Source organism: Pelobates fuscus, chromosome 2 (genome assembly GCF_036172605.1).
Source record: "Pelobates fuscus isolate aPelFus1 chromosome 2, aPelFus1.pri, whole genome shotgun sequence".
Lineage (NCBI taxonomy): Eukaryota > Metazoa > Chordata > Amphibia > Anura > Pelobatidae > Pelobates > Pelobates fuscus.
In genome coordinates this window covers 48,612,532-48,629,396 of record NC_086318.1, presented here as the reverse complement: position 1 = coordinate 48,629,396, position 16,865 = coordinate 48,612,532, and the positions used below count along the sequence as shown (strand labels likewise).

At 40.4% G+C, this 16,865-nt stretch overlaps 1 protein-coding gene across 1 annotated transcript in view; it reads right to left on the bottom strand.

Annotated features, from left to right (window-relative positions):
• Positions 1–406: 406 nt before the first annotated feature.
• The window catches only part of SMC6 (structural maintenance of chromosomes 6), a 109,918-nt gene continuing 93,459 nt past the window's right edge, over positions 407–16,865 (bottom strand). The window contains exons 24-27 of the mRNA XM_063442137.1: positions 11,765–11,870; positions 10,560–10,712; positions 9,564–9,661; positions 407–1,066 (exon numbers count right to left, since the gene is read on the bottom strand). Coding sequence (XP_063298207.1) covers positions 955–1,066; positions 9,564–9,661; positions 10,560–10,712; positions 11,765–11,870 — 469 coding nt within the window. The 3' untranslated portion in view covers positions 407–954. The remainder of the gene's footprint in view (positions 1,067–9,563; positions 9,662–10,559; positions 10,713–11,764; positions 11,871–16,865) is intronic.

The following is a 16,865-nucleotide window of genomic DNA, read 5'->3' as shown; positions in this document are numbered from 1 at the left end:
ACCTCCCTATTCTTCAACAAACAGACACCAATATGCAGAATATCTGAAAGCATTCCCCCCCCCCCCCACAGAATTTACAAGTAACACGTCCTCTTAAGTACTTTGTGTCAATGAATTTGAATACAGGTCTTTTTCATCACTTTTCCATGAACATAATGCAGTATGAGTAGTGACTCCTTAACTCGAATTCCTGTTAACTTACACCCGAACAAATCAACCTGTCACATTATATCGTGCGGATCAATTTGTTTAAGCACAGATAGGCGTAACAGGAATTTGATTTGTTTGTCGCAAGTGAAAAGGATTTGTGCACAAAATAAAGAATATATATATATATATATATAATATTCACATGTGTAGCAGAATTATTGCCTAATAGTTGCACCAAATCAAACTCATTATGTGCATAACAGTGGTGCCCTTTAAAAGGTATTCACCGCAGAGGTACCCAAATAGCATATACACAAAACAGGTCATGTTAAAGAGCAAACAGTCTGACAGGTTTACATTAATGGCAGTCTATTTGGTTTAGAAAAATAAAATACTTTTCCCATCAATATATGTAACATAGAAATAACAAATCAAAGGGTTGACAGAAAGAGCATGAAAGTATTCTCACAGAAAAAATATCACTTTTAAATGTGCATCTTTTAAACAGTATGCAGTATTTACAAATCTCCTTCCCAGACAATAAAAAAAAAACACTACAACATACAAACTTTAAATTGTACAATTAAACTACAAAAGTGTAAATTTAGTAGCAACAATATGAAACTAAACTTTCTGTGCAAACAAAGAAATTGTACATGTCCAAGGCATGCTTGGAAGTAGGTTTTGATTTGGTTCTTTCACCCTGCCTTCAGAAAATTGAAGCATTAATAAAAAACTAATTGTGATTTTCTTTATTCACTAATACATTCTTTCATCATAGCAAGGGAGGGGAAGAGTGCCGATTTAATCTTCATTTTCTTCCTCTTGACCCCTTGGTAGAAAAGGTAAAGTTGTCTGTCCTCTGTCTGGATCTTGCATTCGAAGGATGCGGATTAGAGTGCTGGAAGGAAGGGAGCTGCAGGGAAACATGATAGCATACAGTTACAATACAAATAATCCTCATCGTGCAAAGTAAACATAGCAAAAGAGGGAACACCAACCGGAACTCTCATTGCTGAAAAGTGGTGCAGCAGATAAAAAGCATGGTTATGGAAATCTCAGTAGATCCATTGTTAAAGTATATTCTGAAATAAAATTCCCACTTCTCTTTTTTATTACTTTTTTGTGTAAGCTTGGGAACAATCATCATATTCCTGATTTTATATCACTCCCCATATAAAATGACATGAGGTACACAAACTAGTGATACCTGATGACGATATGGTGTAATTAACTGAGATTACATTCCATGTATAGAGAGGTGAGAACACCTGATGCAGTGATGGGAATAGCATAACATGGTCATACTTTTTACTTGAGCCAGATATTTTTAAGAGGACTTGAAAGATTTAAAATCTGTATTTTGGAGCACGGTATTTTGTTTACAAACTAATATGGTCTATTAAATCAACACAAGAAGGTAACTCTTTTCACATTTTCAGAAGAACATTATTTAATCCAGTTAAGAGTATCTGGAAAGGGGGCGGGGCCTAACCAACATGGCGACCAGACGTGTGTCTCAGGAGCTCCTGCTCAACTCCGACAACACAAGCGACATAAGGCAGCATCCAAAGAGAGAAACAGCGGCACCACATACTTGTAAACACCCCGCAACAGAGGGCGTGAAGTGGGAGGCTGGGAGACCCGCTAGAGACCCGCTGACACCGGGACCGGCGGTGCGGCCTAGCACACGACAAGCGGGGAAGGCGGTCGCTCTCCCGACCTGGAGGTACTCTGCCGACACATTCAAAGAGAGCGAGTCCCGTTCCCCCCCCCCCCCCCTTTGGACCGGTGGGGGAGATCGCGGTCCGCACAGCGGAGGCTACCCCAGGCATGCTGAAGCAGTGCAGGCTGCCTCAGGGGTAAAGAGAAAGCGCAAGGTCTCACCCAAGATGGACGAATCTGCAGATACCGAGCGCCACAACGAGGCTATACAAGACTATCACACAAGGCTGAATAGGCACTTCGTGAAGCTTTGGATGGAGCTGGAACGCAGACTATGGCAATCAACTCCTTTCCAAGGGGAAAACCCCCCAGAGCAGAAGCTACAATTAAAAAGCCGACTGGCGCCCCAACACCCTGACGGCCGACCGGCACCGCAGAGGGAGAAGAGGCCTCTAGAGACACCAAGGGCCCAACAACGGCAAACAATGCAGTCCACGCTACGATCTAACCCACCGCCGGGCCACCCTTATTCACGGCCCAGACAAAGCACCACAAAAGAGCCACACAGAAGGGGCCCCTACGCAGCGAAACAAAGATCGTGGCGCAAGCAGCGGCACCCCAATCCTCGCCCACTGGTGAGTCGTTTGAAACCACAACAGAGACTCACCCCCGGGCCGCAACTGCGGGAAGCAGAGTAATAAGCCACACCGCTACCATGCACTCTCTCTTCCCGCTGTGGCGGAACGACACGCCCGCAATGCGGAGGGCACGCCATCAGGAGCCTAACACACAAGCCTCCAGCCCTAGACCCGACACAGACCGTGGCGGACTTAAGATCAAGACACCAGAGGCCCTGCAGTGGCTGCACCAGGTTCCCGGATCCTGCGACCAGAGGACTATCAAATTTCCCTATTTGCCTGCTCATTGCGCCAGCAGCAGACCGACCCCACCTGTCGTCTGTCAGAATCAGAGGCTCACTGTGCCCCTCAGAGCTGCGGGACTGAAGAGCCCCTTTGGAAGGCATCGGCTGACTGAACTCTCGGACCCAACAGAGATCACAGGGAGAGCACTGCAAGTTGAAACCTCTATCTGCTCATGCTTAGTTTATTACCCTGTGGGGACTTTCTGGGGACTGTTACTTAACTTTGTTCAGTGAGGCTTGTGCAGTAAAAGAACCAAACGCATGTAGTCAGCTACTCATCCAAGCTCACCCGGGTTAACCACTCATCTGACTAGCTGATACCTTGTTGTTTCAGGCACATTTAATTTACATGTGGCTTCTCCCCCATGCATAACTTGCAGTTTGGCCCCTCTTGCCATAGACCTAAGCCCATAATAACCTGTCTTATGCAAATCCCCTTATTCATATCAGCACACTAGGCAGACTCCCGGACGCTTAGCTTACACTTAGCCTGCAACCAATGATAAACTGGAACCTGCCAGTTCGATACTTTATTGGCTTACCTACTTTGTACTCACTACAAATGTATAATTAACGATACTGCTTTCATGTGTCTCCTATGAACACCTAAACACCTTCTTGTAGTTTAGCCTATATATTTACTCACAAATATAAAAATGTGAAAAACTCAATATGTACCCCATTGTTACAAATGTTGCTAAAACAAACAAGTGGAATGTCTTTGGGGCACCATGAGCGTGTCTGTTACACCTATATGCACAATAAAATAAAGAATTAAAAAAAAAAAAAAAGTATCTGGGAAAAAGCTGAAATATCATCCGAGGAGCAATCTTTTGGACTTCCATGCAAACAAAATCTACATATAGCAATACTTTTATTATTAAATATTTGTAATTATAATGTCAAGGATTACACTGTAATTATGCTACTAAATGTCTAATGTAATGGATCATATTTAAAGAATTGGGACCCAAATTTGGCTCACCAATCATTAGAAAACATTTTCCTCTCACCTACTAGTAATTGGAGAGTAGAAGTTCCTCCCCGGGGTGGCATGCCATGAACTCCCCAGGCTTGCAGTGGCAATTAATGTTTAGGCCTTCTTACACAATATAAATTTGTGCAATGTAATTGAAGGATTCAATTTTCATCATAGATTTTGTTTAAATAGTTCAGTGTTAGCCTCTCGAGGGAAGTAAATGCTTTAATTATTTGCAGGGTTTCTAAACAAATTTTTGACATGACCCACTTTTATTTACTGAGAAGTACCAGACTATTTGTAGCAATACAGAATTTCTCAATTTTAAAGACCTGTAAGAAAAAATATTTCCTCCGTAAACTCAAATACAAATATATTTACACTCTATGCAGAATGTGTTATTTCTAATTGCAAATGTACTAGACGATTAAATAACTTGACAATTAGATTGGTTACGTTAATTGATTATTTTCATATCAGAGCAACTGAAATTTACCTAGTAGCAGAAACCCCCCCCAAAAAAACCTTTGTTCCTCAAGACCCACAAACAGTAAAAAAATGTTTTTTTGTATCTCCGATTTCCAATAAAGCAGGGAAATCCATACATTCTGGACTGTTGGTGGGCCATGAGTACTGGTTTGGGAACCACTTTTCTAGATATTACCATTGTGCTTCTTTGTGATGATAGAAAATTAAATGCAACATGGAAACAAAGAATGTGACGGCAGATAAGAACCATTCGGCCCATCTAGTCTGCTTAATTTTCTATATACTTTCATTAGTCTCATATCTAAGATAGCCTTATGCCTATCCCACGCATGCTTAAACTCCTTCACTGTGTTAACCTCTACCACTTCAGCTGGAAGGCTATTCCATGCATCCACTACCCTCTCAGTAAAGTAATACTTCCTGATATTATTTTTAAACCTTTGTCCCTCTAATTTAAGACTATGTCCTCTTGTTGTGGTAGTTTTTCTTCTTTTAAATATAGTCTCCTCCTTTACTGTGTTGATTCCCTTTATGTATTTAAATGTTTCTATCATATTCCCCCCCCCCCCCCCCCCCCCGTCTCGTCTTTCCTCCAAGCTATACATGTTAAGATCCTTTAACCTTTCCTGGTAAGTTTTATCCTGCAATCCATGAACCAGTTTAGTAGCCCTTCTCTGAACTCTCTCTAAAGTAGCAATATCCTTCTGAAGATAAGGTCTCCAGTACTGCGTACAATACTCCAAGTGAGGTCTCACCAGTGTTCTGTACAATGGCATGAGCACTTTCCTCTTTCTACTGCTAATACCGCTCCCTATACAACCAAGCATTCTGCTAGCATTTCCTGCTGCTCTATTACATCGTCTGCCTACCTTTAAGTCATCAGAAATAATCACCCCATAATCCCTTTCCTCAGATGTTGAGGTTAGGAGTCTGTCAAATATTCTGTACTCTGCCCTTGGGTTTTTACATCCAAGATGCATTATCTTGCACTTATCCACATTAAATGTCAGTTGCCCCCAACTCTGACCATTTTTCTAGTTTACCTAAATAATTTGCCATTTGGCTTATCCCTCATGGAACATCAACCCTGTTACATATTTTAGTATCATCAAAAAGACATACCTTACCATCAAGACCTTCTGCAATAACACAAATAAAAATATTAAAGAGAATGGGTCCAAGTACAGATCCCTGAGGTACCCCACTGGTGACAAGCCCAAGCTTTGAATATACTCCATTGACTACAACCCTCTGTTGCATGCCACTCAGCCACTGCCTTACCCATTCAACAATATTGGAATCCAAACTTAAATATTGCAGTTTATTGATAAGCCTTCTATGTACAACAGTGTCAAAAGCCTTACTGAAATCTAGGTAAGCATGTCTACTGCACCACCCTGATCTATTATTTTAGTTACCCAATCAAAAAAATCAATAAGATTAGTTTGGCATGATCTCCCTGAAGTAAACCCATGTTGTCTCTGATCTTGAAATCCATGTATTTTTTGATGTTCAACAATCCTATTCTTTAACATGGTTTCTATTACTTTCCCCACTGCTGAAGTAAGGCTTACTGGCCTATAGTTGCCAGACTCCTCCCTATTACCTTTCTTGTGAATGGGCACAACATTCGCTAACTTCCAATCTTTTGGGACTACTCCTGTTAATGATTGGTTAAATAAATCTGTTAATGGTTTTGCTAGTACACCACTAAGCTCTTTTAATAGCTTTGGGTGTATTCCATCAGGTCCCATTGACTTATTTGTCTTTACTTTTGACAGTTGAAATAGAACCTCTTCCTCTGTAAACTCACATGTAAATGACTTATTTGTCATTTTTCCTAACTGAGGTCCCTTTTCTTCATTTTCCTCTGTAAATACTGAACAAAAATATTCATTGAGGCAGTCAGCTAGACCTTTATCCTCTTCTACATACCTTCCTTCTTTTTTTTTTTTAAATCTAACTAATCCTTGTTTTACTTTCCTTTTCTCATTTATGTATCTAAAAAAAAGTTTTGTCCCCCTTTTTTTACTGACTGTTATTTTCTCTTCTGTGTGTGATTTGGAAGCTCATATAACTTGCTTAGCCTCTTTCTGTCTAATCTTATAGATCATTCTGTCTTCCTCACTCTGGGTTTTTTTTTTTTTTTATAATTACTAAATGCTAACTTTTAGTTCTTTACTATTTTGGCCACATCTGCAGAGTATCACAGTGGTTTCTATAATTTTTTGCTTTTACTGACAAGACTAATGCAATTTTCTGTTGCCTTCAGCAGTGCAACTTTTAAATAATCCCATTTCTCTTGGACTCCATTTAAATTGCTCCAATCTGATAATGACTCCTTTACACATTCTAATTTTAGAAAAGTCTGTTTTTTTTTCTAAAAGTCTAAAACTTTTGTTTTTGTGTGGTGTTACTCAGTCACTGTTCTTATAAGGTGTATACACAGGGTTAGAAAGGGAGGAGCTAATAAATCATTATATAAACTTCATGATATAACATCAGTTTCATGAATTTGTGTAAATCAGATTAAGATGCTCCAGTTACACACTGCTTGAATGATTCTGATTAGAAGAATCAAGAGCATAGTATTCTCAAGGAAGATTTGAACAAGTGTTTTCTGACAAGATGTGCATTAGAAACCTACAAGCTTAAAGAGAAAATGTATCCACTTTTTTATGGTTTACTTTATAAGGCTTTTTTTTTTTTTTTAAAAAACTGGCTTTCGGGAATCTTGTGACAATTATTGAATCTTGAGACTATTACACACTGCTTTCAGTTTTAATCACATTTCAATTTAGTAAAATATTTTGGTTTAATTAAACTTTATTTAAATCAGTGCTTTAATATCTTTAGAGATTTTCAAGTTAACTTAAAAAAAAAAAAAAAAAAAATCACCGATCCATCTTACATAGCTTTCCCATTTATTAAATCGGATGGTTACAGGTCATTATAAAAAATAAAAAAAATTAATCTTAACTTGTTTTTGCTAAAAACTATTTTCAAGTCCATGGACAGGAGAAGTTAGGTTATATACTGGTTTAACACTAGAGAAAGGGCAAACTCTGCATTCTCGTTCGTTATCTTACATGGCTTTCTCTGAGGAGTTACTGTTTGGGCCTCTGCACTCTCCACAATGCCAGTCACCCAGGCTGAATAGGTGAGGTGCAGGCAGAGTTTTATCCTAGGAAGCAGATGCCATAAGTCTTGTTTACAGATCAACTTTGCTTGAGGTGACATTCTCTGAGATCTACGAGGTTCTCAAATCCGTCATGTAGTGTTATTTGGGCGTGAAGGGCAAATTTAAAATGTGCATGTGCATGTGTCTGCTCAAACGGTCAGAAACAGACTCCATAAGGGTGGTATGAGAGTGGTATGAGGGCCCGACGTCCACAGGTGGGAGTTGTGCTTACAGCCCAACACCGTGCAGGACGTTTGGCATTTGCCAGAGAACACCAAGATTGGCAAATTCGCCACTGGCGCCCTGTGCTCTTCACAGATGAAAGCAGGTTCACACTGAGCACATGTGACAGACGTGACAGAGTCTGGAGACGACGTGGAGAACGTTCTGCTGCCTGTAACATCCTCCAGCATGACCGGTTTGGCAGTGGGTCAGTAATGGTGTGGGGTGGCATTTCTTTGGGGGACCGCACAGCCCTCCATGTGCTCGCCAGAGGTAGCCTGACTGCCATTAGGTACCGAGATGAGACCCTCAGACCCCTTGTGAGACCATATGCTGGTGTGGTTGGCTCTGCGTTCCTCCTAATGCAAGACAGTGCTAGAGCTCATGTGGCTGGAGTGTGTCAGCAGTTCCTGCAAGACAAAGGCATTGATGCTATGGACTGGCCCGCCCGTTCCCCAGACCTGAATCAAATTGAGCACATCTGGGACATCATGTCTCGCTCCATCCACCAATGTCACGTTGCACCACAGACTGTCCAGGTCTGGGAGGAGATCCCTCAGGAGACCATCCGCCACCTCATCAGGAGCATGCACAGGCATTGTAGGGAGGTCAAACAGGCACGTGGAGGCCACACACACACTACTGAGCCTCATTTTGACTTGTTTTAAGGACATTACATCAAAGTTGGATCAGCCTGTAGTGTGTTTTTCCACTTTAATTTTGAGTGTGACTCTAAATCCAGACCTCCATGGGTTGAAAAACTTGATTTCCATTTTTTTAATTTTTGTGTGATTTTGTTGTCAATACATTCAACTATGTAAAGAACAAAGTATTTCAGAAGAATATTTAATTCATTCAGATCTAGGATGTATTATTTTTGTGTTTCCTTTATTTTTTTGAGCAGTGTATATATATTGCAATGATACCTTTTTTTAATTGGACTAACATAATATTACAAAGACAAGCTATCGATAGTTTTCGACTCTTCTTCAGGTCTGAAGCAAAACTGATCAAATCTGATAGAGGTTAACACTTAAAACAACTGATGTTAGAGAAGGGGAGGGAGTGAGGTGTCATAAATAGCACAAGATGTGCCTCAAACTGAAAGGTGCAGGAGGGAGGAGGGGGAGAGATTTTTTTTTTATATAAAAAAACAAATAAAAATGCTAACTTTGGCCAGCATGTGGATACTACAAAAGACTGGAAATACCCCATTTTGAATACCCTGGGTTGTCTACATTTGAAAATGTTATGCCATGATAGGGTTATATCACATTCCTGGGCTACAATATGGTCTCAAAAGGCAACACAGAACCAGCAAACCAATTTGGCAAGCACTATACTGACCTTGTAACTTTCCAAAACACCATAAAACCTGTACATGGGGGGTATTGTTATACTCAGGAGACTATGCTAAACACAAATATAAGTGTTTAAAACTGTAAAACCTATCACGACGATGAAATCAGCAGTAAAAGTGCAGTTTTTGTGTAAATAAATTGTAATAAACAAATATGAATGCTAACTTTGGAAAGTGTTTGTGGTTAAGTGGCTACTACATAGGTCTGGACATACGTCATTTTGAATACCCTGGTTTGTCTACTTTTTTCAAATGGTATGTCACGGTGGGGTTAATTTTCATTTCTGGGCTGCCATACCGTCTGAAAGGCAGCATAGCCAATCTGGCAAATGGCAATTAACAAAAACAGAAATCCTTAAAGCAGTTATTTATAAGCTGTATTATGACTTTAAATCCCAGTAAACCAGATCAATTAATCTACTTGTAATAACTCATTGCATTTTTCCTCCAAGTTTCTCATCCTGCTAAAGCACACCAAGAGACTTTGATCATAATGGAAAATGGAAATTAAACAATGCTTAATGAACGTTTTCATCAATTCTTTGAGCATGTGTAGATGGACCCAATGACACCAATTAAAGAGTAGACAAATTACCTCATATTTTGTGGGGTTAACAAAATAAACTGTCGGAATCTCTGGGAATCCGCCATGGACAGCATCATATCCATCGAAATTCTTCTGTTCACCATGTCCTGTGGTATGTAAAGATAACATGACAAGATTAGAAGCCCTGACACGTACACTATACAGCACAATGATAAAGATTGGTATTTAATGTGATCTTCATGTGTTTTCATATAGAAACTGAGGTTTTTAGGAGTCATCTGTCGTTGTATTAAAAATGATGAGCTGCTTGATTTTGATTAAATAGTTTGAACATGAAAATAAATAAAAAGAGTTTTATTACTTAATGGTACACAATAGTCACCTAAACAACTTTAGCTTGATGAAGCAGTTTTGGTGTACAGATCATGCCCCTGCAGTCTTACTGCTCAATTCTCTGCCAGTTATGGTATCCCTTTAAAGATGCCCTCTAAATAAAAGATTACTGATATGAAGTTTAGAATTTTTTTAAAAATAAAAGCAGAGGCTCTTTATGCAAACTGCCCTCCTCAGACTACTTGACAACGTTGATTAACACTTCCCCCTTAGCAATGCCAATTCCCCCCATGCCGGATCAAATGGACAGTGCTAATACCTCATTATCAATGTGAAAAAGATTGGGGTGGTCCTTTATCACAAGTCAAATGGTTCTTAAAAACGATACTTAAGTTAACTATTCTTCACAAAAAAGAAAGCTAGGCTGAAATATTGAATATAAGGAAAGTTAAGCACCCCATGGGGGACAGGCTACAATAAAGTAACATATTGCAAATTCTGTTCGAGGTGTATGGTAGCTAATATGCTTGAGGTGGTGATTGTGACAAGCAGACGTCATGGGACAATAATAATTTTGAAAAAGATTATAGCAATAGAAGAAGGTACAGGAATCTCACAATCGAAGTTTGAGGATTGTGAGAGGGTGGATGTACTTAACTTGCTGACCAATTTGAGAATGTAATAACTACAATAAAGAAAGAAAAGCTTTACCATATAAACATCAAACTCATCCAAACATCTGAAGGGTGATTCTGCAATCGACCAGAGAGAAAGGATGAAACACACTGTTGAAAAAGAACGTTCGCCTCCAGACAAGGATCTCATATCAGACAATGCTGCCTTGTTTCCTTCCCCAGGCTGAACCTGGAATTAAAGAAAGAATCGGTGACTTCACTAAAGTTGGTTACTAAATTGCACAAAGAATATCAAGCATGATTAGATAGGTGAAATAAGAATAAGACCAGCATATATATCTAGCTTGGACTAGTAGTGTCAAGTGTGCTGTATTGTGCAATAACCAGTATTTGGCAGAGAGGTAGGCCTTCAGTGGCTACTGGCACCTGTTGGTGGAACACATTAATAGCTACTCATTAACATAGACCAGTGGTAGGCAAACTTTCGGCACTCCAGCTGTTGTGGACTATGTCTCTCCTCATGCTTTGCCGGCATTATGGCTGTAAAAGCATTAAGAAATATGTAGACCACAACATCTGCAATAGCGAAGGCTGCCTAGCACTAGACTATACCTCAAACTCCATTCCTATTTCTTTAAAGAGCACTTAACTGTCAAATTATTAGACTTTGGGCAGGGTCCTTCCTGTGTGTGTGTGTGTGTGTGTGTGTATGTATGTATGTGTGTGTGTATATGCACGTGTGTACGTATGTATGTGTGTGTGTGTATGTGTGTATGTGTGTATGTATGTATGAAATAGCATTTAAATCCTGATGATTATAACAAAGATTTTGCTGTCAGGCTTGTGTAAAAAGAAATGCTCTGGCCCTTTGCACAGAGCTGGATAAATAAAAAAAAAAGCATTTTAAAGAGGCCACAGTACCTGCCCAGTGACCCTCACCCCACAATCATTCTGTTTGTGTGTTTTATTAAATGACCAACTCTTTGATCAGATCTCCAACAGCGTCTGCCTGTACACATACTCAATAACGGATTTATGGTTTCTAAGAATGGAAGGTTCAGGAGGTGAACATGTTCATACACTGAAACACTGAGCAGAATACAGACTAGTGCTCCGAGTGCAGAGGAATGCTTCCTTGTATAATGAAAGATTTCTAAATCAACAACAATTTAATAGGTTTTCATACATTACTTGTTAGAACTATATTCTTATAAGATATTCACTGATGAATACTTGCAGTAGGCTATTGGCATTGCTTAATACATGAAGAGGCAGGCTTACGGTTATTGAGAGAGTTTCATTCTTATGATCAAAAGAGATTTTCCCCGAGTAGGCTCTCTGAGATAGCAAGGTATCAAAATAAAACTTGCATCTTAAAGTAAGGCACCTGTAAAAGGAGTAGAAATATGAAAAAACTATTTAAAAGGACAATACTAAATGAAAACAAAATAAAAACACAAAATTGTGCTGAGTGGTATGTATATCTAGATGTAAGAGACAGTAATAGAGTGCAGCTAATGTATACCAGGCCAGATACAAACTCTGTATAGTGCAAGGTATCTTTTGGTGTGCAGCTTTGTGTATTTACCTACAATAATATAATATACACTTAAATGTAAAACACACAAAGGCAGAGTAGGAAAGGAAAAGATTGGAAATCAAATGAAAAGACACAGGAAAAAATGCTGCACCAATCACCCTTTCTTTCTTGGTATTTTAATGCATGTTATAGGTGGGCATTTAAAGTAGACATCGGAATCTCCCCAGCCAGCCAATATCATGAGTAATATAAGAGAATGATTCAACGTAAATCGCTAGATATTTATTTTTTTTTTTTAATGAAGTGGTATTAAGTTTTTGTTTTCCCTTCTTTCATTTTCTAAAGAAGAACAATGTCAAAAGGGCCTTGGAGAAGAAGCCAAGGTTAAATTAGTTGAATTATCAATCTCTTTCCAGAGATTGTATCAGCAACATCAATTAAATGAAAGTCTTACCATGACTAAATGCAATTCCATCCTAAAAGAGCTTGGAAAAAACAATGTTATGGTGAATTCACAATTAGGTCTTTAAAATACCGAGTAAATGAAGATATTATTATTGCTATTTATAAAGCGCCAACAGATTCCGTAGCGCTTTACAATATTATGAGGAGGGAATTAACCCCTTAACGCCAGACGTGTCTGCCACGCGCTAAGTAACCCAAGATCGCAGAGGTGCCGGCGATCGCGGGGGTTAACGCTCCTCCGGTCTACCTCGGTATTCGAGGCAGACCGGGAGCACCCAATCGCGCTGCCCCTGCAGCTGTAATCGCAGATAGGCTTTTAGAGCGAGCACATGTGCTACAGGGACTCACGATCCGTCTCCCTGCTCTTCCACGTCCAGTGGGAAGTGCAGGGAGACGGATCAGTGATTATCTGCTTCTACAGTGATCAAAATACAGATCACAGTATTTAACCCCTGAGGGGTCAATTAATTTCATTAATTTAAATATTTTAAAATTATATATTTTGCTAGCTGAGAAGAGTGGGAGTTATGGGAAATTTGGGTAATTTACTAAGTGATAGTAACCTTCTAGGGAGTAAGTGTCAGGTTACTCTGATAAGAGAAGGGGGGTAATCCCCAGACAGAGTTTATTATAATAAGATTTATTATAATAACAAAACACAAGGGGGAACCGTGTGTAAAGAGTAACCCAAAATGAAATAAAGTTATAAAACGTAACTTTTAATACAATTATTTAAAATGTTAGGAACATTTGGTATATGTGATAGGAAAACACCCTATTACAATTTTTTTAAAATTTATTATTTTTTGATTCAGAGCAATTTGAACATTTACATTTTCATTCATTTTTTTTGAACCATGATCTGATAAGGGTGTTTTCCTACCATAAATACCAAATGTTCCTAATATTTTAAATAATTATATTAAAAGTGATGTTTTATAACTTTATAAACGATTCCCCCTTGTGTTTTGCTCTTATTATAATAAATTGGGTAATTTACTGTTCATGCTGCTTACTGCTAGTTGCTAGGCTTTTAAGATGGAATCTGCAGGATTTGGCAACATACTGGATGTTGGGCACAAAGGTGAGGCCAGAATAAAGTATGACGCCAAGACAGCGTGCTTGCAAGGATGGACTTATATGGATACCACTAACTTGAAGGGAGAGCGAAAGAGGAGGATCCGTATTAGGAGGAGGAAAGACAAGGAGCTCAGTTTTAGAGAGATTGAGTTTCAGAAAGCGGGAGGACATCCAGTCAGAGATGGAAGAAAGGCAAGCAGTGACACGTTGCAGGACAGCAGGGGAGAGGTCTGAGGAGGAGAGATATATCTGGGTGTCCTCAGCATACAGATGGCAGTGGAATCCAATTGAGGCAATAAGTTTTCCAAGAGAGGCAGTATAAAGAGAAAATGGAAGGGGACCAAGGACAGAGCCTTGGGAGACACCCACAGAGACTGGACGAGGGGAGGAGGTATCATTAGAAAAGGAGACACAGAATGAGCGTTGGGAGAGAAGAGGAAAACCATGAGAGGACAGTTACAGAGAAGGAATGATTGAAGAATTTGAAGGAGTGCATGATCAACGGTGTCAAAAGCAGCAAATTGGTCAAGAAGATTTATTATTGAGTAGTGGCCTTTGGATTTAGCTGCAATTAGGTCGTTAAGAGCAGTCTCAGTAGAGTGGAGAGGGCAGAAGCCAGATTGAAGAGGGTTGGAATTGAGGAAGTGAAACAGCTTTGAGGAAAATGGGAGCAGGGATATGGGACGATATAGTTAGAGGGGGAGGACAGGTCGAGAGATGTTTTTTCAAGATAGGTACTACAGTGGCATGTTGAAGGTCAGCAGGGACAACGCCAGAAGAGAGAGCAATTGAAGATGTTTGTTAAAGGACCACTAGAGTGCCAGGAAAACAAACTTGTTTTCCTGGCACTATAGGGTCTTTAGGTTCCCCCCACCCTCAGGGTTTCACTCCCGCTGGGCTGAAGGGGTTAAACACTTACCTTTCTCCAGCGCCGGGCTACCTCTGCGCTGGGGAACTCTCCTCCCTCTGCGCCGAATGCGCATGTGCGGCAAAAGCAGTCAATAGTCCATGGGAAAGCGTTTCTCAATGCATTCCCATGGACATCAGCGTCTTCTCACTGATTCTCACAGTGAGAAGCGCGGAAGCGCCTCTAGCGGCTGTCAGTGAGACAGCCACTAGAGGCTGGATTAACCCTAGTGTAAACATAGCAGTTTCTCTTAAACTGCTATGTTTACAGCTGCAGGGTTAACACAAGATGGACCTGGCAACCAGACCACTTAATTGAGCTGAAGTGGACTGTGTGTATATAGTGGTCCTTTAAGGAAGGCGCAAGACAAGGGGAGAGAGATCTATTAAGGTGAGATGGGGCAGGATCGAGCAGGCAAGTAGTGGGGCGAGAGGAAAGGAGAAGCGCAGCCACCTCTTGTTCAGTACCCGGGGAGAAAGTCTGAAGGGTAGGAAAGGCATGATCTATGTGTGGTTGAGAAAGAGAACGGCAAGGTGGGGAGAATTCTTTCTTTAGCTGTTCAATCTCGTCGGTAAAGCAAAAGCTATCGCCTGTAAGGTTAGTTTGGGGGGTGGCCACAGCAGTGCAAAGAAGAGAGTTAAAGGTGTCAAAGAGATGCTTGGAATTGTGAGGGAATGAACTAACAAGAGAGGAAAAGTATGACTGTTTGGCGAGGGCAAGGGCTGCACTGTATGAACACAATATGAATCTATAATGGAGAAAGACTGACTGGGTGCGAGACTTCCTTCAAAAGCGTTCAGCACAACAGGAGCATCTTTGCAGGTAGTGTGTTGATTTTGTATGCCACGGTTGGGGGCGTGACCTCTTCGAGTTGTATGTTTGGAGCAGGGCTGCCGTGTTCAAGGCAGAGGTGAAGGTAGTGTTATATGTGGAAATGGCCAGTGAAGGACAGGAGATGGAAGGGATGGATAGCAGTTGTGAATCAATATCAGCTGACAGCTGCTGAAGGTCGATAGAATTAAGGTTCCTCCTGAGTTGAGAGGGGTTAGGCTTAGGTTGGGTGAGGGGGCACTTGAGAGCAAACAATAAGAGGTGGTGATCAGAGAGAGGAAATGGAGTGTTGCAGATTTTAGGCACTGTGCATGCATGAGAGAAAATGAGGTTGAGGGTATTGCCAGCAACATGGGTGGTAGAATTAGCCCACTGTAATAGCCCGAGGAAGGAAGGAATTGAAAGTGGTTTAGAGGCTGCTGAGGTCAAAGGTGGGTTAATGGGAATATTGAAGTCCCCGGAATTAGGGATGGAATATTAGAAGAGAAGAAGTAGGGTAAGCCAGGCAGAAAAGTGGTCAAGGAAGAGGAGAGGGGAAGCAGTGGGGTGATAAATAACGGCAATGTTAACAGAGAAGGGTTTAAAAAGGCGAATCGAATGAATTTAAAATAGAGGGTAGAGGTTTGAAGGAGCAGTGAGGTGAGAGGAGAACCCTACACCACCACCTTTACATTCAGAGTGTCTTGGGTTGTGTGTAAGTTGAAGACCACCAAAGGATAAAAGATGCAGGGGTAGCAAGTAAATCTAGGGAACGAGAGATGAGGTCGTGGAGAGCAGTGGATTTTGTAATATTGCAAACAGAGCGTGCATTCCAGAGGACAGTATTGAAGGAGGATTTAGAGGAAGAGTAGCAGGAGATGGGTATGAGATTGGTGTGGTTCCGTGAGTTAGTACGTGGTGGGTTTGCTGAGATGGGACCGGGGTTATGAGAGACATCATTAGCTAGGAGTGCTATTAGCTGTGCTTATAACATTACATTCATTACATCATAACATTACAGCCATTAGTGTTGGTCAATTCATTTAATTGGGGGTAAACCTCTAAAGGGCAGGAAATAGAAGATTATAAGATAATGTGGCTACCTTTATGCAAATAACAAAACTGAAAATGAAATATGCAAAGGACAACTATGAACTTTTGTCTCTTTGAACAAATACATTTTGGAACAAATTTCTTTCCATAAAGCTGCAGTAAAGGGGAACTGAAAACTCTTGTGTGGAGAGATTATCAATTTTAGGAAAGAGGACATAGAAGAATGTATTTTCCTTTAGCTGATTAATGACCGGACTGAGAAATATAACAAAGATGTGTGTGTTTAGGTTTTTAAGAAAAGGGGATAAGGCACCAATGGTTCGCTTCTCACTGATTACTGGAAGTCCTGGGATTCCTGTTTGGGATCTATAGTGGCTCTTCGATAATAAGGAGATACCAGGGACAATACACACAAAGTGTATGGATTTATTTTTGTATGTCTCTGTGCTGTAACAGAGGGCTGTGCTTCACTACATCCCAGTGCAACATTTAGCACAATTATTTAGTTAGAGAGTGTGCATATTAGT